General features: G+C 47.6%; 1 protein-coding gene across 1 annotated transcript in view; it reads left to right on the top strand.

The window, feature by feature from the left end:
• ACVR1 (activin A receptor type 1) overlaps positions 1–22,405 on the top strand; it is a 45,566-nt gene that overhangs the window by 12,226 nt on the left and 10,935 nt on the right. The window contains exons 2-6 of the mRNA XM_031590825.2: positions 11,855–11,931; positions 15,242–15,496; positions 15,700–15,917; positions 18,914–19,013; positions 21,577–21,723. Coding sequence (XP_031446685.1) covers positions 11,855–11,931; positions 15,242–15,496; positions 15,700–15,917; positions 18,914–19,013; positions 21,577–21,723 — 797 coding nt within the window. The remainder of the gene's footprint in view (positions 1–11,854; positions 11,932–15,241; positions 15,497–15,699; positions 15,918–18,913; positions 19,014–21,576; positions 21,724–22,405) is intronic.

Below are 22,405 nucleotides of genomic sequence, written 5' to 3' on the forward strand. Positions count from 1 at the left end.
CCTGAAAACTACCTGCTACGTGGTGTATGTGAGTTCATCCGGTGTGGAAGATGGCTGAACTGTGGCCAAAAGGAGTGTCTGTGGGCTGGAAGGCAAATGGAAAGGGAAGGATCGGGGAGATTCCAGAAAATGGGGTGAAAATGATCCCTTTGAAAGTCTGCAAGTGTGCGAATATGGTCATGGTGGCAAAGCACAGAGAAAGAGGGGAAAATGGTGCTTTTCCTTAGTTAAGTGATTTATGCCATGCAGTTTGCGTAGCCTGTTAAATTTAGCTTTAGTGTGTGTTATAAAGTAGATGTTAAGAGAATGCTGCGTTGTTCTTTTAACTTGGAGAAATTCTAGGCAGGGAGAAGGTTTGGAATGTGTGAATGGCTCTTCGTGGATATCAGAGCTAACCAATGGGTGGTTTGGTGCTGTTGCTGCTGACTGGCCTGAGTTCCAAGCTTACCTAGCTGTGGTCTTGGTTGTTTTTGCTTTGGATATCCATGAGAAATACTTACAATATTTTCTTCAAAATGCTAGCAGAACAAGAAGGGAACACCTTCCATCAGACAGCAGGAGGGGATGGGGATCAGGGCTCCAGCAGAACTGAATGCCATCTCAGTGCATTGGTGGTGAGTGCAGCACAAACACGGGGCAGTGCTGCTCAGCAGGGATGGGCGCTTTCACTAGATCAAGCAGTCATGCTGTTTAGTGCGTCTGGGAGGTGTTCTAGTAACTTGTGTGTTTGTTCAGCCAACTGCTACAGATAAATAACACATTTAGGGCCATCTCTGTGCTCAGCTGCAGTGTGTGTGGTGCTGCACAGCTCAGTGCGGGGCAGGGCAGTAACGGGGCCTGGTGGTAGCTTGGCATGGGGTGTAGCGGTGACAGATGCAGGAATTCTGGGCACATTTAGTTTGTTCCTGAAGCCACATGCTTTATCCTACTTCGGTCATTCTGAAGCATTAAAGGTGACCGCCAGCGCAGCGTGGTGCGCAGCTCCCCGCAGCCTGCGCTGCAGCTGAGTGGGCTGGTGGGCTGCCTGGGGCTGGGCGGGCAGAGCGGGGCTGTCCAGGCCGTTGGCTGCCCTGCAGCCCCCAACCCGTGAGCCAGCGGCTGCCCTCGGCGTGGTACGGAGCTTGGCCCCTCGATGTGAGAGCTGGTTAGGGAATAACCAGCAGTTGTGGCTTCTGTTAATTAACTACCAGGAGTTAAGTAAATGTTGGAGCAACTGGTCTGTGTGTGCTTGGCGTGTCTGTCGGCAGGGAGGTTTGTGCTAGCTGGGACACGTCTTGGCCCTGCGCCTGTCTGCGGTGCAGCTCTCTGCTGCTCTGCTGGCTGTGGGGCTGTGCTGGGCATGGCCTGAGCACCGGGTGCGCTCGGGGGGCTGCTGCACATGGGTGAGATCTGTGTGAGGCACCAGCAGCTTCCCATGAGCTATCGAGTAACGCACTGGGGCCGTTCTGTTGGTTTCCTTCTGTAGGTCAGTGTACGTCACCTTTTTTGCTATAAGAACTGCGCTACATTCTCACTCTAAACTTTCCTATCAGCTTTGTTCCTGTTATTTTTCTGATAATCCTTCTTGAGGTTATTTTGCAGTGGAAGGAGTTTTATGTTGTGTCTGAGTCTGTGCAAGGGACTTTTTTCCCAGCAGGGCTGTTCTGGAAGGACCGCATGGGAAACGTGGATAAACGCGGTCGCACGCAGTGCTCAGGAAGCTCCGTGTAGCTTTCTCCAGCTTTAATCTGTCTCCCTCTTTGTGCAGCACACAGAAGTTCCAGATGTTGTTTTGGCTTGGAGATATCGAATGGGGAAAAATGAGTGATCTTAATGTTCACAGAGTCAGCCTGGCTGGTTCTATATGGCAGGAAAGCAGGGAGATAAAAACTCCATTAGTGGTGCATGTGCTGCCTGAGTAGCCAATAAAATAACACTGTCCTTGCTGGAAACAAGTCCCACATTGGCGGGGTCAGTGCCAACTGTGTGAGGAGACAGCTGTGGGGTGTGAGCAGCATTCCAGTAAGAGCAGTGTGAACCTGCTGGGATGGCAGTGAGGCCATGGTGTGAGCGGGGCAGAGCCATGTCCTGTGCTGCTCCATAGGTTGTGTGCTGTAGCTGGGCAGGGCGTAAACGTCAGATGTCCTGTGTCTCTTCACAATTCACTCCTCCTCGTGTGCTTATTTCTAACATGTACAAGAGTTTATTTTTGAAATGATTGCTGCAGTTCTGCTTATTTCTTTAAGAAGAAAAATGTCTGCTTTTTTCAATTGCTGAGACTAGAAAATGGAAAGCAGTCTGCTTCCCCTGCCATTTGTCCCTTCCACTTGGTGCAGATGTCCTTTGGTCTTTTGTTTTCACTTTGGTGAGCAGCTTCCCTAAGTGCTCTGCTCACTTATGTGTAATGCTGCAATGCTCAGAGTACTTACGCTGACTCACAGGGCAGAGGAGCCAAGCTGGTGCAGCTCTCCCGGTGTCTGAAGTCATGTCTGTGTTTGCTTGGAACTGGGGAGGACTTGTCCACAACAGTTTGTGCACTTATTCAAACAAGGGCTTGGAGTTGTGTTCTGGATGGGTGCAGAGGAAACTGGTGTGTGTTGGTGTAGCAGACAGTTGGAGTGTGCAAAGTCATAGCTGGCTAGATGTGATGATTTAGCTTGCGTTGCTCTCGTTTTGCATCAGAGGTGGCTTTGTGGTTGTTGACTGACCAGCTGTGGCTGTGGGCATGGCCCAGTGCCCCAAAGCACTGACTGGAGGAGCCCTGAACTCCTGGGATGGAAGGGTGGCTCAGGATGTATGGCTGTGGCAAATGGGAAATGATGGGAAATGAGGGAGCTGAGAGGTGCGGGAGCTGCAGAGAGGCAGCTGGGGCTGAGAAGCTCTGCTGCCTACCTTTGTGCTGCTCGGCATTCCATCACCCGCTGCCTGGAGGCACTGCTGGGGTGTCTTGGTCATGTGGTTTATGAATCAAGCCAAACTCAGATGTTTTCATGCCCAGTCTGGCCTATTTTCTGAGAATAGCTTTAGATGTCTCAGTCCATTTAATTGTGGTTTCCTTAGCGTCTAGTCCAGCTGAATTTGAGATGGTTCCTGGCAAAACTGTGTGCTCGCAGGCAGGCATGGCAGCTGCTGCTTCACCTCTGCAGCCGTGCTCCTGCAGACTTCAGAGCTCTCAGAACTAGATCTGTGCTGGTCACTGGGAAGTTCTGCAGCACGAAACTCAATCTCAGTTGATGGCCAGAAGATAAGTGAAAAGCTGGTGGCTTCCTCTGGAGGTAGATCTGGCTTCACATTTCCACTGGGTGGCAATAAGAAGATGGAAAGGTTTTCATACTGACTGTTGGATGCCTTCATCAACATTACCAACTGCACCGAGGGGCTACTGGCAGTAAGTGGACATTCAAATGTAATTCACTGTGTCTTTGACAGTGCTCTTTTCCCCTTTGTCTTGGGCAGCTGCCATTAAAGGATTTTTGGGTGAAGTATATTCATTCCTGTCATTTATGCTCTCTCATGCTGGAGACAAATGGATTTATGCTGAATTCTTCCTGACACTGAAAAACAAAAAAACCAACAGTATGGTCATGCTCTGTTTATGATGAAATGCTGTCTTTTCTTGTATTGGGCTCAGAATGGTCTCTTAGTCATGTCCTGTTAGAGGTGGCTCTTGACTCAGGGCAAATTTGGGCATCCCGTTTTCTCTCTCGGAAGCGGTTGGTGAAGGTTCTCTCTGACTTGTTGTATTCAATCTGTTACGTTAACAGTTGTGTCTGGATCCTCTGTGTTGAGATGCTGAGCCTTGGGAATTGCCAATGGATGTATGTCACAAGCTTACTTTAATCAAGAGAATGCAGCTTAGTTTCTGTGTGATCACAGAGGATTTGCTTCTAGGCAGTCTTTCATTCAGAAATCCAAAGCTAGACTTGCCTGTAAAGAGACGTAGCTTGTGTTCTACTTCGTGTTTGCAGCTAGAAGTATGTGTGAGGTCAGTCACAGTAATTGGGCTGGTGGATAGTAATTCGATTGCTTTTGGCATCTCTGACAGCAATTAAAATGAAAGTCTGAGTAAATGTGTGGAACAATTTTCTGAAGACATGCGAGTACAGTCAGGTTTGGCAAGGCCATGTGGGAGGCATGAATTTGGAAGTAGACAGCCAGCGATGGAAAAGGAAGTTGCAGCACAGAGCTCTGGAAAGAAGAGTCAGAGTGGTATCTGAAATAAATCAGTAGGGAGAAGTGATAGGATGCCAAGTTACCAGGCTGAGCGTTGTTTGTGATGGCAGTGCTGAATGTCTGTTGTGGTGATGCAGTAATTCCTGTTACCAGGAGGGGCACAGAGGTTTTGGGCTGGAGCTGATGCAGCCATGTTGGGGCAGTGGGTGCTTCTTGGACACCAAAGCAATAGTTAATGAAAGGATCTGATGAAGCAAAACATCATTCAGGGGTGCGTGCCCACAGAGCATTAGGATCTTCTGTTTTCCATCTGATAGCTCTAAAAATATGTGGGTAACTTGCATTTGTCTTCCTTTGGCTTGCTGACACGTGGCTGTAGTCAAGCTCTAAGTGGCGTGCCAAGCAGCGGCCTGGCTTCTGCTCGGAGCCCCGAGCCTCTGCTGCTGTGTAAAAGCTGTGCTCCTGGTGTGCAGAGCTGCTGCTGGATTTGACCGAAATACCACAAACTGTCTTGGTTAGGGTGCTTGGGCTGAGGGGCCGTGGGTGGGGTGGTGGTGTGTTGGCATTGCAGCCCACGTGGAGGTTTGGATGTGCCCAGGCAGGCGGGGCCCAGTGGCTGTTGGTGTGTGGATGGGCTCATGGCTGGCGGTGGCTGCACCAAAGGAGATGGCGGTCCATGGAGCGCTGCCTGCCGTGCATGTGTTCCTTGGGTCTGTTACTGGGTGTTTGGCTCTGAGTGAGCCAGCTCAGCAGCATCGGGCTGGAATTAAAAAGCACTTGCACCTTCTGCAGGTCCTTGTGTATTATGCAAACAGCACTGGCTGGCGGTGAGACACTGCTGTGTATGTCTGTGGGAGTCGGGCTGCATTTGTCTTGTAGCAGGGCTTGCCAGAATGAGAAGCGATCTTGAAATGCTGCTCACGTTACATCATCAGGCCCTAGCTACTGCACTGAACCAAACCAAAACACAGCGCCTGCCCAAGGCCAAGAGATCTGTGTTTAAAACTCAGGGAAAGGAATAAAAAGGAGGGGGTGGGGATCCAACCAAACTACCATGACATTGAGAGAAAAGGATTTTTCTTACTGGGTCCAGAGCTGAAGATTTGTGTTCAGAACCATTTGTTTTACATTGTTTATGTTGGTGGAAGCATTCGGAGAAACGTTTGAAAGGAAACCTTTTTGCTACTGGAAAGTAATAAAAAGCATTTACAAACCCTGATCTTAGTGCAGCAGTCACTGATTTCTCCTACACCATGGCAGCACTGTTCCTGTCTCTGGAGCAGCTGCAGGCAGCAGGGCCGTGGGGCTGCGGGGCACTGCACGCCCAACAGGGCAGCAGTTGGAATGCCTGGGCTCAGTCTGGCATGGTGATGAAACGCACTTGATGGGGTAAAACAACAGGGTAGTGTGAGCATTTTGCTGTGCTTTCTGCCTGTCGTGCAGGCAATGCGCTACAACTTTCCCAGAGTTGGTTCCCAAAGTTGATTGGGGTTGTTGAAATTTCCAGAGCAGGATGCCGTCGAAGAGGCCCAGTTTGCAGGACCCAGCCTGCAGGGGGCTTTGCTCAGGGCCCTGTCTGGAGGGGCAGCCTCTGAGGGGTGAAAGGAAAGCCAAAGTGAATTGTAGAACAGGAAACTTTATTATAGACTGAAACCAAAACAAAGAGCCCTGGAGTAAAGTTCTGGTGAGCTGCAGGTGGTTGGTTTTGCTGAAATGAATGTTTCACTTGGGGGGCCTGGGGGCAGTGGCTGGGACCCCCCCCCCCCCCCCACTTCCATGCAGGGATGGAGGTGTTGGTGCCTCTGTGGCTGCTACCTGCCAGGTAGCTGCTTGGAGCAGGATGGAGGAGTGCTTGGTGGTAGGCTGGGAAATGCTGTGAGTTGTGGAGATTTGTTTTTCCTTGAGCTCTTTCATCAGGTGTTGCACAGATGAAAGCTTTATGAAGTAAAGGAGTGCCTGCTGGGTAGTGAGCCAAGTCTCAAAGAAGTCGACTTCGAGTAAGTTAGAGCTAGTAGGTGTTAGTGTGCACTTTTTCTAAAGGCATAGAAAGCTTACACGTGCAACTTCTATTAGCTAGAAGTATTTGTGCTTGGTTTTTACACAAAACTTGTGGATCAGTCCAAGCTATTGATGGGTGACAGAGTTCCTGTCTTCCATTCATGTTGTGTTGGGGTCTGACAGCTCCAGGGGAAGCCCATGCCTCCCATAGCCAGTGCTGAGATGCAGGTAGTTCTGTGTTCTGTGCAGATTGGCTCGCCAGGTGCTGGCTGAACTTGTCTCCACATGGGGTGATCATCTGGAATGGTGCTGGCAAAGTGAGTAGTGCCCAAAGTTGTCTGTAACTCTCAGTTGTTTTTAACAGGGTAAATGTCCAATTGAATTTCCATTGCCCAGCTGTGATGCAGCCTTCTGGTGCAGAATGCCATGCTCCCCTCTGGAGGGATCTGTGCTTCCTGTAATACCTGTGCAGAAATACTTTGTTATGTACCATGCATCTTAACATCTTTGTTTCATCTTCAGGGTGCTTAATGAGTTTCTGAACTGTGTGTAGGACATCAGTAGTTGAGGTGTATCTAACACAGGTTGTGAATTGATACCTGCTCAGTGCTGCTGACTGAGGTGAAGCTGCTGCATGCTTGGCTGATCACTGACTGCCTGATGGCGCTGCGTCCAAATGCACACCTGTTTGCCTGTATCAGTGAGACCACGTGTGGGTGGCTCTTTGCATGTGTGAATCGCTCGTAACTGCCAGGGTGCTCAGGGATGAGATGACCAGTGAGCTGTGTGCAGTATCATAGGGTCTTATGGACTGTCACCATGTGCAGGCCCTGCAAAGAAAGCTGATCCGTGGTGCAGTGTTGATCCTTGGCAGCTGCCTGCAAGGTGATAAGTAATGGGGAAGGATACCTGAGTTTTCCAAGGCACTAAGAAGTTGCAATATAGGGTGAGGCTTTCAGGTCAAGGTAAAAATGTCCGGGATCGGTGGAGCAGGCCACCCACTGCTGAGGTGCTCGGGATGCCCCACTGATGCAGTACCTGTGCAGCTTTGCAGCTGGGCTCTGATGACCATCTCTCTCTCAGAGCCCACAGCCCTGCCGGGTTGTTCAGCCACTCTGCAGGGCCAGCCCTGCCTCGTCCTCTCCCTGCCCTCCTCTTTTCCAAAGGGAATGAGAACTCCTGTGTTTCTGGCCCATGTCTTTGGCCTAGGTAAGGTGTTTTTTCCTCTTGGATAAATGTGGAGGGTTTTTTTTTTTCCAGGTGTTGTGGATATTTCTAACTTGTTCTCTCATGCTGTGCAATATCTGCTATTGTGTAGCTGAGGCCAGTGGGTGACAATGTAGACAACAAATGGATTCTTGCTTGCGGGTGCCAGGAGGCAGGCTGAGCTGGCCTTTATTTCTGTAAGTGACTCCATGCTTTGTTCCCTCACTATTAAATAGGAAAGGAGTGGATGTGCATGAGCATATGCAGAGCTGCCTCTTTGTGAGAAGTCATGTTTGGTGCATTTCCTCCATGTTTGATGCTGTACGGGTTGTTTGCTTCCTGACGGTTGTGTTGGGACTTTGTGTTGTGTATGATGGGTGTGTGTGGCTGTGGGAGGCCCAGAGACATCTGGGATGTGCGTGGCCTTGCAGGGCACTGCCCTCCTTGATCTCAATGTGCTGCTGGGTGCTCTCTGCCCACGGGCAGTGCTACGGCTGGGTTTTGTGCTGCTGGCAGGAGAACACCCAGGTCTGCCCTTGTCCTGACACACGGAGCACTGCTGTGGTGCTGCTCTGAGGAGGTCTGTGTGTTCCTGTGAACTTTGATTTAAGAAACGGCCAACCACCATGTGATTTGTCAGTTTTAAGCGCCCATCTTTGCTTTTAAAGCTCATGCCACTGGTGAATTGTGTGAATTGTGCTCGTGTGTGGTGGTTGAGGATGGCAGTCGCAGCCCAGTGCTGGGGGTGTTTTCTTTTGATACCGATCTGATGAGGCGCACGCCAAATATGCGCAGCCCTCGGGCCCTTGGCCTGCTGCCGCCAGGGCTGCGGGTGACAGCGCGGCCGCCTGTGATCCGGCGGAGCTGCCCCGAGTCGGCGTGCCGTGTCTGCTCTGCATTCAGATGAGCTGTGACCCCGTGTCTGCTGGCGCCCGGCCTGCGCTCCGCCTGCTGCTGGCACTGCATCTGGGGCTGTGCCGTGCACGGGGTGGGGGCTTCTCAGAACCTCTCCTGTGGAATCTGGGGGCTTCGTGAATACAGGCGGAACTTAGTTGTGCCCCAGTATGGTGAGGTGGGCACTTTTAACTGCAGCTCCTCTGCCGTGTGGTGTGCTTGCTGCCGCTCCTCTGTGCTTCTGGGAAGCTCTCCTGACCCTTAGGAATGCAGAGCTGAGTTGCTGCAGTGCCTGCCTGGGCCGGGCTTGCCCTGTGGCAGCAGGTCAGCAGGCCTGGGTGGATCTGCCTGCTGCTACCCCTTGGGGATGTGTCTGTGGTGACCCATAGCAAACTTCCCACTTTCTAATTGTGCGCTTCTGTAGGTGGAAAAGTTGAAACAAGCAGTGTTTTTCCTTGCATGCTGATGGTAGCATACACAGTATGTATTCCGTTTGCAGCTCTGCCATATAGCAAGCCCTGGGTGGGATGGAGTGTGTCACGAAGTGCCCAAGGCACAGGCACTCGTGTTCTGAATGCCATCTAGTGGTTACTGCAACTGCAGTCGTTCTCAGTGCAGGGCGTGCCAAAAGTTTGCAGTCAGATGTCAACAAAGACTGATCTGTGGAGAAAGGAGAATAAATGGTACGTGCTATTTGTTGGCTGCTTTCCAGTTCCCCTCCTTTGGGATTAAATCCCACTCTCTCTCCCCTTTGGAGAAGTTCTCGTGGAGCAGTCCCCACTGGTGTTTTAGATCTGTGTTTTAGGTTTCTGTGGAGTTTTGTTAAAGACTATTTTGTTCTTTATGTTAAAAACTTATTTTCTTTATCTAAACAAGCAGTAGGTAGAGAAGGCATGCTTGCTGTTATTACCTGAGTCGGATTTTGGTTCTCATTTACGTGCATTAAGTGCTTTGCAGACAGGTCTGGCTGTTTGCAGCCCTGCTCTGAGCTCCCCCTGCAGTGCACACTCACTGGGAACCCGGGCAGCACCAGCCTGCACAGCGCTGCAGGCATTCTGGCCCTGCTTTTGGAGGTGTCCAGGAAACAAAGGTTCACAAAAGCCAGGTTTAACTTCTTGGTATTCAGCTTTTCTCTTGGAGAGGACAACACATGAGATCTCTTTGTAACCTGGGTTTTGCTGTTTGCTTTGCTGATAGCTGAGCACTGGCTGTCCTGCAGCCTTTGGTGCTGGGCTCTCTGGGTGCTGGGCAGGGAGCCCTGGGGGGATGGTGGGCACGGTGCTCCTAGAAGCCCTAGTGGGTTGGCAGGCATGTTGTTGGGGGAAGCCAGCAACAAGTGTGTTGCTGAGTGAAGTCATCCATGGGCGCATTAGAAAGAGCGTGGCCAGCAGGTTGAGGGAGGTGGTCCTCCCTAATATCTGAAGGGAGGTGGGAGGCAAATGGATAAGGGCAGACTCTTCTTGTCTGGGTGTAGCAATAAGACAAGGATCAATTGCCTAAAACTTGTGCATGGAAGTTGTGTACAAACATGCAGACAACTTCTTTATGGTAAGGGTGAGGGAGCACTGGCACAGGTTGCCCGGAGACTTTGTGGGGTCTCCTATGGACACATTCAGGACCCAGGTGGGCACCTTCCTGTGCAACCTGTGGTAGGGTACCTTCTTTAGCAGCGGTTAGGACTTGAGGATCTCTTGAGGTCCCTTCCAACCCCTGCAATTCTGTGATGGTCTGTGCTGCAGAGCACCCTTCCTCGGTCCTTTGGGTGAGGGATTGAGAGTTAAGGGCTTACTGGAAACCCTTGTGTAGCCAGTGGATCACTGCTGGCCTCAGCGCAGTTACTGCTCGCTGCCAGGGAAGGCTGGCCTCTCTGCTGGGGGGACAGTTTGGGTTCCTCTCTTCCTTTCTGGGCTCAGGCTTGAGTGTACTTTTGGCTTTTGTCAGTCTTCTGGTGAATCATTATTGAAATAGACTGCTTGAAAGGAAAAACAAATGCTTGCAGACTTCTGGTTTCAGCATGTAGGTAGCATGCCATTATCCACTTTCTCTGTCTTCTGTCCCTTCTCTTCAGCATGTCCTGAGCGCACACTTCACACATTCAATTCCATTTCTAGCAGAGCTGAGCACTGGTAGCACTGGCAGCAGCTGAGCCTGGTTCTGCAGCTGGGGACATGGGACTTTGCTGTCCCCGTGCAGGGTCCTGGGCTGGCTGCAGCACTACGTACCGGCTGCTCCAGGGCAGCTTTCACCTACCCTGCACCTCATCCATGAGTGCTCACTGATTGTGCTGCATGCAGCTTTGCGTGTGTTTTGTGATTGTTGGAGGTGAGGTACTGTGTGTGTTGCAAGGTCTTTTGGCAATGGGAGTAGAAAGGCAGAGTGGGTGCAAGCAGTGAGAGGCGGGTTGTCCAGAGGGAGTGATGCTGGGTGCTGCTTGCTCCTCCCTTCAAGCAGGGAGTCTCAGAACTGGAGCACAGAGGGTCACAAATCCTTGACCACATTAACTGGTCACAGAACAATCCCTGACATCTTTCCAAAGCTAATCTGTGTCAGGAAATAAATACAGAAATGATTTGGCTTTAGTCACCAACCATACAGGCAGCCTGCTAATGATATGAAAAGGCAGCAACAGAAGATACCTGCTGAAAATTGAAAAATGTTGATACTGTCACTTTTCTGTCTGCTGCATTAGGATGCCGTGTGAGTAAGCGAATGTAAGTGCTGCTTGTCAGAGGCACAGCAGCAGCCCCGTGCCTGCTCACCAGAGCTGTGTTGATCTGGATGTGCTCCCTGCTGCTCTTTAGGGCTTGGGGTCGGGGCAGGTGGGTGGTTTAGAATTGGAGACCCATAGGGCCATTATCTGCTGTTCTCCGCAGTCCCAAGTTCTCCACTGAGATGACCCCTGCTACAAAGAAGTTTCTTGTCAGTAGCATGTAAAATAGCTCTTCAAAGTGAGGAGAGAGCTTTTGTTTTCTTGTAAGGAGCAAGCATTCTGGAAAAGGTTTGAAGTATGTGAAAGAATTCAGTCCTTTATTTACTTCCTTAGAGGAGCCTGTGCCTTTGCTGGGAACACCTTCAGTTCTTGCACAGGACGTGGGTCAAGCAGCACGGAGCTGGGATGGCTCTGCTATACATGCAGTGCTTTCTCTGCTGTCCAGCGCCGGTTGCTTCTGGTTAAAGAAAGTTATTCAGAGAGAGAGACCTCTCTCTTCCGTAATCCAAACAATGCAGTTTTGCACAACTTCCTTTGAAGTTCATAGCAGGTTCAACTCTTTAAAACCTGGTTGGTAAAGCAAATCTACATTACATGCCTGCTTGCTGCTGAAAGGGCGCGTACCGTCCTCTTGGCACACTTCAGATACATGCTATAGTTGCAAATTATGCTTCTGTAACTTTACAAAAAAGTATAAATCTCACTAAGATACTGTGATAAAATAGAAGTTTTGTAGATGCAGAAGATGACTCGTGTAGGAAATGAGACCAAACTTGGTCGTCCTGCACTTCATTTATGGAGTTGATGGGAGATGTGGAGAGGCACTGTTTTGGGGTGGTTACACTTGGAGGCAGTGTAAGTGTGCCCAGCTCTCATGTCTGTCTCTTCCTGCAGGCCTACGGTGACAGATGGAGCCATGGCTCTCCCCGTGCTGCTGCTGCTGCTGGCCCTGCCTTCCCGCAGTGTGCAAGGTGAGTGCTGTGCTGGTGATGGCGGGGAGAGCTCTTCTCAGCTCCACTTGGAGTTGCTTCAGAGCCTGCTTTTTGCCTGCTTGTGTACAAAATCTATAGTATGTGGTTGATATAGGGCTTAGCAGGGCCTGGGGAGTGAAATGGGAAACCTTATTTGAATGGCAAACCTTTGAGGTACGCAAGGAGCAGCTCTTTGCAGCACAGTGGGATGAGGTGGAGTTGTGTTACTGGGCCGTCCTCTGGAGGGCTCTCATGTCTGGGCTGTTCAGCACGGCACTTCATCTTCTCCATGGCTGCTCCAGTCAGGTCTTTGGAGATGCTGAGTGACTCCTCCTGTCGTTGTGTGCATGTAAGGGTTTCAGATGTGCAATGCGTGTAAGGTTTGCTTCAGCAAAATGGGAGAAGGGTGGTGGTTCACCTGAAGGCTTCTGGATGTTGTGTGATGGCTGCTTCCAAAACTGCCTGCTGTCAGCGTGCAGGGAAGGCTTTCTGCCAGTGACTTCCTCAGCTGTGACTGCGTTTCAGGTGATGTGTGACATGCACAGAGTATCTGCTGTGGCACAGTGGTGCTCTTTGCCTTGTCAGGTCTTTCTGAAATCCCCTGAGTTTGTTCTCAAATATTGATGCAAATAATAAAAGCGCATGATGATTGGATCCTTGGGAAAGACTGTAAAGTGGGGAAATACATGTGTGGAGGCTTAGTGTGGTTTTATTTGTGTTTACAAAGCAAAGATTAAGGCACGGTTTGAAAAGGAAGCAACTCTAGACAGATCTTAGTGGAAATATGTTAAACTATGGAAATATGTTATACTATACAGTATATTCTTAGTAGTTTGATAGCAGTTTTCATGCTGCACCTCCTTATCACACTTGAAGTACAGCTGATTCTTTACAAATAAAACGTTAGTAGCTTTCAGAGCTATTATATTAAGGAGTGTAGAGCATTGGCAGGGCTGTGCTGGGGCTGCGCAGTGCCCGGAGCAGCTGTCTGGGGGCTGCAGTCCACTGACCCATGCCAGCTGAGTGCACGTCTACAAGGAACGTTTTCCTGTTTGTGAAGTGGAGCTTCCTGTGGAAGTGTCTGCAGAATAGCCATGCCAGCTTTGTGCTTCTGTTTGCTTTATTCCTTCCCTTCTCCTCTCCCAAATTTCCTACGGTGCGTTTTCTTTCTGTGTACACTTAACACTGCTGTTCTCTGGGGCCCTGTGAGGGATGGATGCTGACCCTGTGCTGCCTGCTCACCTGCTGCCCTGCCCCCATCTGCCTCCAGAGTTGCTTAACACTTGTCATTTAAAAAGAAAAGCAATATTGCTGTTTTTAAATATTGTGACCTTTGTGTTTGAAGTCCCTGTCATGGTGAGAGATTTCAGCAGCCCTGGCCTGGCTCCACGTTGGGTTTGTAACCTCTTAACATGCTTTGCTAGTTCCCCCACTGGGAGTGGGTTGTCCTTAGAGAGGAAACGGAGACTTTTTGTGCTGCATGTTTTGACTTTTTGTACGTTTGTTTAGTTTATCATTTGCTGACCATATGACATAGCTGACATAGCATTTATTTTGAGTCAGAGCTGAAGAAATATCAGTAAGTGGTGTTGCTTTAATACAAGTGAGACAAGGTGGCCCCGTGCCTGTTTCCTTGGCTGCTTGGGTGGGAAGCGGAACATTCTGCTCAGTGGAGAGAACATCTCTAAGTTGAGATGTTACAAGGAATGGAGCACCTCTCCTATGAAGACAGGCTGAGGGAGCTGGGCTTGTTCAGCCTGGAGAAAAGAAGGCTGCGGGGTGACCTCATTGCAGCATTTCAGTACCTAAAGGGAGCCTACAAGCAGGAGGGGAATCAACTCTTTGAAAGGGTAGATAACTGCAGGATGAGGGGAAATGGTTTTAAGTTGAGGGAGGGGAGATTTAGGTTGGATGTCAGGGGGAAATTCTTTACAGAGAGAGTGGTGAGGTGCTGGAACAGCTGCCCAGAGAGGCTGTGGATGCCCCGTCCCTGGAGGTGTTCAAGGCCAGGTTGGATGGGGCCCTGGGCAGCCTGGTCTAGCATTAGGTGGGATGGTTGGTGGCCCTGCATGTGGCAGGGGGGTTGGAGATTCATGATCCTTGGGGTCCCTTCCAACCAACCCTGGCCATTCTGTGATTCTGTGAAGGAACGCGTGCAGTGTATTTTTCCATGGGAGAATGTGGTGAGGAAGGCACCCCTTGTGGGTGGCTTTATGCACGTAAGGATGTGTCATTGTGGTGCAGCATCCAGCTTACAAGCACCTGCCAGGGCATGGCAACCACTGCTGGCCCTGTGCAACCCAGCATGGCCTGTGGGCTGAGTGGCACTGCAGGGGCATCGATGGGGGACAGGGGTAGGTGGTAATGCACTACAAGGCTGGAAAACCAGCTGGGGAAACTGAGGAGCAGTTGGGCATGAGGAGTAACTGTTGTGAAGGAGAGTGCCTGTGCTCCCAGCCCAGAGGTTCTTTGCCAAAGGGGTGGCTTTCTGCTCTCTGGCTGCTGCAGGCTGCCCTAGGCCTGGAAAGGTCCCTGGGTGGGGAGGTGGGATAGAACAGGCTGTGAGCCACAGGGGCTGTCCGTGCACTGAGCAGGGCGTGGGCTGCAGGGAAGTTGGCTGACTTTAGGCAGTTAAAAAGTGGAAAACTATACTTACGTATTTGTTCATTGTGGGAGGGCAGAAAAAAAACAAGAGGAAAATAAACAGAGTTGTATTCCCAGTGGGCAACCTCCAATGATAGGCTCTGAAAAGTTGAACACGTGGTGACGTGCTGCTGTGTTAGGGACATCTGTGTGTTTATGGCTGGAAACTTTGCTAGAGCTGAAAAAAGAATGTGAGTGAGCCTGGCTGTGAGAGTGCATGCACCCAGGGAGTGTGTGCAGGAGCAGCCTCATCTCTGTTCAGTCCCCCTGAGCAGAGCAATGCAATTGAGTTTAGCAAATCTCCTTTAAAGTTACGGTTGGTTTCTCTCTGCTTACTGCCCTTGTGCAGACGACCCTTCCATGCTGTACCCCTGCAGCAGTGCCTGTGGGGTGATGTAAAGCTGAGCCCTGGGAATGTGAGTGCTTGGAGTGGGCAGATAAGACTGGTATTTCTTCAGTGGTGCGGGCTCATATCTCTGCCTTGCTGAATCAGATAAATGAGTATTGTTAGCTCCTACTTGGTAGTTCCTCTGTGATAGCTACAAGCGATATTCCTTCCCTTAAACAAAGGATTTTTACTGTCTTATTCTTTGGAGATAACTGAATTTCTCTGTGAAAGTAGTTACAGAGTATGGTGTGCTTTTTCCTCACCTCTCCCTTTTTGCAGATGAGGAGCTGAAGCTAAATGAATGTGTGTGTGAAGGCATGTCATGTGGGAATGGAGACCGCTGCCAGGGCCAGCAGTGCTTCGCCTCCCTAAGCATTAACGATGGTGCTAAGGTTTACCAGAAAGGCTGCTTCCAAGTCTATGAACAAGGGAAAATGACGTGCAAAACTCCGCCATCTCCTGACCAAGCTGTGGAGTGCTGCCAAGGATACCTGTGCAACATGAATATCACTGCGAAGCTGCCCTCTTCTAAAGGTGAGTGGTTAACTTATAAAAAAAAGGAATTGTGAGCAGTTGAGTCATGGCAGCACGCTTTGTGCAGCTGTGTGCTGCTGCCTTGCCTGTCTAAAGGCCTCTCCCAGTCTGAGTGGCCACCGAGCGTGTTAGCACTATTGGTTGTGGAAGTGTTTTCTCTGGGTGTTTTAACGTTTTTTCTTTTGTTCTTTCTCTTTTCCAAGGGCAAACCCTGCAAGGGGAAGCTGCAGGTTACAGCATGGAAACACTAATCATTGTTATACTGGCTCCCGTGGTAGTGCTGGTAGTTTTCTCTGTGGTAGCTGTGCTCGTCATCCGGAGAATACAGAAGAACCACATGGAGAGACTCAATTCTAGAGATGCAGAATATGGCACAATTGAGGGACTCATTGCTTCAAATGTTGGAGACAGTACATTGGCAGTAAGTAACCTTTGTGAATGGTAAAAACTTTGCTTCCAAATGCCCTCACAGACCCTCCAGACATGGCCATGGCTTTATGCTGCCAGGATGCCATTTAAGTGTCAGGACTTCTGTTACTGTGGGGACGTTACTGTGTTCAGAAGCCACAGTTTAAATGAAACTTAAACAAACAAACAAAAACCAACCAAACAAAAACCTTTTGCAAGTATAGTTTCCTTGACTTGGAGAGTTGCTGTAAGCTCTAGTCAAACATTTTCTGGTTCTACAAACAACATCTAAAGCCACTGAGAAGCTTATGTACCAGCAAAACAACGTTTGTACAGTTTTCGAGTAGCCTAAAGTGATATGAAAGGTGTAAAAATGTATTGTGATTTGGATGTTTCAGTGACAGTTTGAAAGACTGAAAAGGATGTGATGATGGGGAAAGAAAAAAATACAGGTTTTCTTAACTTAAAACTTCAGATCTGAGTCCCATGAACTTAGTAGGTGGGCTCTTGGAGGAGTAGGAAATCAGTGAATTTTTTTGACAGAGGGGAGTAGCAGCACTTCTCATTTTCTTTGGACATCTTGTTCAAAATTCTATTTTTTAAATGTTTCAAGTCACTCAGTCTATGGAAAATATAATAACATGGGGAAGTGTTTCCTTTTTAAAGTTTTGAAGTGTTATACCTTGGCCTTATTTTAAGTAATAATAGTTGAAAATGTTTCCAGCAACATTCCCATCAAAACTGAACATTCATGGCTTGAGGAGTACATTGAGTGTTACTGAAACCAGTGCCTTCCTCCTGAGCTTGAAGTATTGGGTGGTTGGTGTGACTGGGAACAGGCGCTCTGTAAACTGCAACAGCTTTGTGTCACTGCCTGCTGTTCTGCTTCAGCTCAGCCATATATAAATTACACTTGGTAACTTCTTTTTTTAATGTCTTTGGCTCTCTTAGAAGGCTTGATTCTTGGTCTTAAAAGAGCCAGTTTGATGTGTTCCCCGCAAATTAGGCAGGTATGCAACTTGATTGTCTGTAAGCACTGTCTTCCAGCTCTTATCTCTTATCAGTGCAAAACCATTCCCATTCCAGTTGCAGACCTTTTGCTCTTTATTGTTTCATGATCCAAGGAAACAGCAGTTAAAGCCTGGGAGAAATAAATTAAAAAAAAATCATTCAAAAGAAATTGGAGAAGTTGGTCTGCTGTCGTTTTGTTCATAGCTGTGTAACTCTTGTAGCTCTGTAAGCATCGTGTCTCTGCCTCTTGGTGCTGGTGATGTAAACAAAAAATAAAGATATTGATATTTCCTTGTCTGTACATGTTCACCTACACAGTAAGTCTTTCATGTTCTGGATTTTTCATGTCAGTTGTGGGATCTAAATCTCCAGTTCTGTTACGCTAACTTTGTTTGCATTTAGGATTAGTCTCCCTAGTGCAGTAAATACAGCTCTAAGCTGAGCTTCCTAATGGAGAATAAAAGAGCTGTGGCCTTCTCGATCTTGTTTTTACAGTCATTGATGTAGATAAGATAATGAGCTCTGTTTCCATCAGAAAAGCAAAACAGCATCTCCTGTCAGTATTACACAATCTTGTCTTGAGCGCTCATTAAAAAAAATTGTGAGGAGAAATGAGATTTCATTGGATATGGTTGAAGCCCAGCAGTGCAGCTTCCTGAAAATGCTTTGTGGTTGATTGGGCATATGCTTTTTTATCCTGTTTTCCTTTCTAAAGAGGAAAAAAAAGCCCAGTAATATGGAGCAACCAGGTGCTAATGCTTAGAACTAGTTTAGGAGTCCTTGCTATAAAAGTAGCTGTGTATTAGCATTTTTGTAGGCTAATAGGATTTTAATGTTCAACTAGAATTTTCCTAACGTTCTTTTTGAACAGAAAGCTCTGCAAAGCACAGCCCTTCCTGAGCCATGCCTGGAAGCCATTGCTCCCAAACCCCTCTGTTTTTGTGCAGCGCCTTGACAGCATCTCCCTGTTGCTCCTGACTTCAGCCATGCGCCTGGCTGGGCACCAGCATATGTCTGCAGGCACATGTTAGAGGCTGTTGGAAAAACAAGTCATTGCATGTTTCTGTTCCAGACTCCATCTGTGGCTGGGCTTTTAAGTACAGAAATTGTCAGCAGCTCTTTCTAATGCATGTTTATTCATAGGGATGCATAAAGCAGACTTAGAGGATATGGGATCTCCCAGGTCAGTAGATCTGAGAGACAAGCTAAGCTCTAGCCAGTGAAAGCATGCTTGCATGGCTGTGCTCTTGTAGTCGTCTTCAAAAGGAAGAGACCACAAGGAGTTGGAAAAATAGGTGAGGTTCAAGAGTAAACATTGCTTCTCCTGCTGATGACACAGAGGTGAAGGTTTAAGTGTCTGAGAACTTAGGTCTCATTGAAGTGGTTCAGGTTACTGCAAGGCCTAGAAGATTTGGGGGGGGGGGGAAGGAAGTTTCAATCAACCTCTTTAAAATAAGTGACAAATGCATGTTCGAGATAAGGAGCTAAGAAAGACAAATTGCTGAAAAACCAGTGTAGGCAGAGTCTGATGGCAGGATGGCTTGCATGCTGCAAGTGAACGTCCAGGTTCACATGCACTAAATGTCATGCTCTTCTTAAAATAAACAAATGCTTGTCTGGAAGAAAATGATACTGGAACACAGAATAAAGGATAGGGACAGAATAAGAAATGTGAGCGTGAAACAGTGCTTGATTTGTTTGCTATTCCTTGCTGAGTTGACTGTGAAATTTCCAAGATAAATTGGTTACACACAAGTTTTAGTTCCTCTCTTCTCTGGTATGCCTGGTAAAGCCTTTGCAATAGGAAAACCTTGTGCAGGATGTTCTCAGTCCACTGAGAGTGGTGGCTGCGGTGTATTTTGGTTCTGCATAGCCGAACTTCCCCATGTGTCTGATACTACCAATAAGCTTTAATTCTATGAGGAGATACACCTTTGTGTATTTAAGTGGAAAACAATGCAGTTTATATAGTGAAATTCTGATCTTGCTTTTGAACAGGATTTATTGGACCATTCCTGCACATCTGGAAGTGGTTCTGGACTTCCATTCTTGGTGCAAAGAACAGTGGCTCGCCAGATCACGCTTGTGGAGTGCGTAGGTCAGTAGAAATCTTGTTTGCCTTGTGCTGGGTCTGGGTAACAAACACAGGCAGAAAACTCTGTCTGGCATCCTAATTACCTTTTTCTTCAGTTGTGCTTACATTATACGAAACTTTTCATGCTTCAGCTTACAGAATGCATTTCTGCTTTGAAAGTGGGATCATCCTTTCAGATCTATGCAGAAGACAGCAAATATCATCTGTGCTTTATAAGGAAAAATTTGACCTTTTTTCAGGAAGGTAATGCTAGATAGTACAATGGAAGAACATTTGAATGGGCACCTTGTAAGCTAGATGGACTGTGTGTTAAGAGAAGCAAACGCCATTTGGAGTTTGAAACTGTCTAACACATTTGTAAAACAGTAAATGGTGTTCAGTTAGAAGGCTTCAGAATTGGAAAATGATTGTTTGGACTCTAGGATCTGGAGTTGAAGCAGCAAGTGAAATAGCTAAAATAGCACTTTATAAATATGTGATTAGAAGGGGAGATGCAAAGGATGTGAATTTAAGCACACTCAGGCTGCAGAAGGCAATACCTTGGGAATCTTGTATTCCTTTCAGTGTTTTTGGCAGCTGGGGATCACAGGAAGGCGGCTGCCACCAGCCTGACTTTCACCTGGAGACCCTGCCTCAATTCCTGCAAGGCCTCTGCGGCCATGGGACCAAACCCCCATTTTATGTGGCTTAGGGTGTCAGATGGTGTCATGGTAATGTTCCTTGCAGCTTTTCACTCACAATAGTGGTTTCAGAAAGGTTTCTGATGGCATACTTAAATATTTCTGCCCCTTTCTGATATGTTTTGTGGCCTGCTTCTCTGCGGTTGCTTTGGGAGCATGCAGGCAATGATGTATTAGTGCTGCTCTGTCCTTCCTGAAAGAGAAATTTTTTCAGTAATTATTTTTTTTAACTAGGTGTAAGTAACTACAAATAATTCTTTCCTAAAACTCCTTTTGATCTTTTTGAAGAACTTTAAGTATGATGTTCAGGCTCTTCTACATTTTTTTTTTTTTGAGCCTGGGCTGACATTTTGCCGGAGTTTCTTTGCTTCTGGCCTATAGTGTGCCTTGAGTAGGCATGTGTTCACACTGACATTAAATCTTAGTCTACATGTTGAGCAGTTCCTCTTCATCAGAAACTATAGAATATTATATGCACAATGATTTTGAGAGGTGTGTAGTCTGTGGTGTAGAGGTGTGTGTGTCTTGTTGGGCTGATGCCTGCTCCTGAGGTAACATGGGCTGGTGCTATTTCCAGAGCCTGTGTTTGTTAGCCTTTATGGCAGAGCCAGATGAAAGCACTTTGCAGGAGTTCTCTTCTGGGTGACAGCATTGAGATGTCACTGTTGGGTATCTGTCTGCAGCTGATCTGTATGCGTCCCTTTGGAACACTGAATGGCACAGCCATGAAGGGCGGAATTGGGGTATTTACAGTTGTCAAGTCCAGCAGAGTGTGTTGTGTCAATTGGTATTGACACATGGTATTCTAGCTGTGGTGGAGATGATGATCAGAAACTTACCCACTCTGCCTTCTCCAGGATGTTGCTTTGCTTCTGGGTGTTTAATAATTTAATGTTGCTTTCTACTTCTTGGGTAGAAAGCTTGGGATGCAGACAGCGTGTCTGATGCTTTGGTGATGGTCTTTAGTGTTTTTTGTTTTTTATTGACGTCCTTCATTTTATGCCTGGCTATACTTATTGCTTTTGCAAGGGAGGCACAAAGGCTTCCCCTGGTGTTTGTGTCCTTTTTGTCCTCCTAACCTCAGAACTCATGGGTTTATTTTAATTGCCTACAGTGACCTGTAGTACATTGCCTAAGTCACTTAAGCAACAGCAGTGCTATCATTGCTGGCAGTGAAAACATTTCCTTGCCCAATACAAACGCTGGGTGCAGTACTGGTGTGCAAGGAGGAGAGAGCTGTATTTATCCACACGTGCAGTCTAAACATCCAGGACAAAACACACAATGGAAAACGCTGTGTGTCGAGTAGCAAAATGTTCTGCGAGGTGCTGAAATGTCAGCAGTGAGCTGTGACTGAGTTTGGGTTTTGTCGAGAGAAGTGGGAATTCAGAGTCAGTGTCCATCTCTTCAATTTCATGCCTTGACTGCTTCTGGCATCATGACGCTGAGGTACCCCCACTTCAGAGAGTTGTGTGTGACGTGTTGTTTTCTAGACAAAACAGAGAAGGAATTACTGCAAGGAATGCATTGTGGGAAATTTTAGAGGCAAATATATCAGATTACAGAGAAAATACAATTTTTACTGTGTCCTGTAGATTTGTTCAGCTGTAGTACAGCTAACACCCACAGTGTTTGGTGTGTGTGCATATGTACCTTTGTTTATGCATATTGGCAGTAATCTCATGCTGTTGTTAGAAACTTGGGTTTAATAGCATATGTGTCTTTGCATGTTGTCCTGGTAATACTACATAAGGTGAAGGGCAGTGATGAGCACTGATTCTTTAGTACCCGTATTTGGGAGGAGTGGATTTTGTTTGCTTGGCTGCTTCTGTCCTTAATCCTGCGAGGACTGCTAGTTCACAGCTCTTTGTTTCCTCCCTGACCAGGAAAGGGCCGTTATGGAGAAGTCTGGCGGGGTCAGTGGCAAGGAGAAAATGTTGCTGTGAAGATCTTCTCTTCTAGGGATGAAAAATCCTGGTTCAGGGAAACTGAATTGTATAACACTGTATTGCTGCGGCATGAAAATATTTTAGGTAAGTAGTATAATTGTATTCATGTAGTTAACACAAAGGTAAGTTAACCAAACAGTTGACTTATGTGAAAGTTCTGTGCTATTTTACATCTTGCAGTCCTCAGGAGTTAACTCTTGTGTTTGTATTCAGTGGTTGAAGGGAAATTTTAAGCAGAGAGACTTTCAGGAAGGTGCTGAAATCTGAGTCCCATAAATGGAGGAAGTGTCCCAGCAACTGTGCTTCATTGTCCTGCAGAAATGCTCTGACACAAAACAGTCAATTGGATTAATTGATTGTTGGCACTAGAGCATGTAGAGAGGGAAGGAGGTGCCACAGGCCCTCCTGCTGAGGGTTCAGCCTTGCAGCAATTCTCGCAGGGTGGTGAAATGGTGAGAAAGAACGTTGTGCAATGTATAGGTGAAGAGGTTCTGGTGGGTCTGGTTTTGTTACAACTTGAGTTTACCTGGGAGGACCAAGAGGAGAATGAGTGGAGAGGAGTTTCTCTTTTCCCTTGTGCCTGGATAAATGGACTCGTAGCACAGTTTATTTTTTGTTAAATTTAATTGTTCTGCTCACAGCTTGGGTCAAACTGGTGAATCTTCTTTGGTGTTTGAACTTTGGTTATGGTTGCCCTTTATCTCATTTCCCTGTAAATATTGAAATGTGATGATTTCTAATCTTGTGCATCCTTTGAACATGTGTG

This window comes from Phasianus colchicus, chromosome 7, assembly GCF_987193195.1.
Source record: "Phasianus colchicus chromosome 7, bPhaCol1.hap1.1, whole genome shotgun sequence".
NCBI lineage: Eukaryota > Metazoa > Chordata > Aves > Galliformes > Phasianidae > Phasianus > Phasianus colchicus.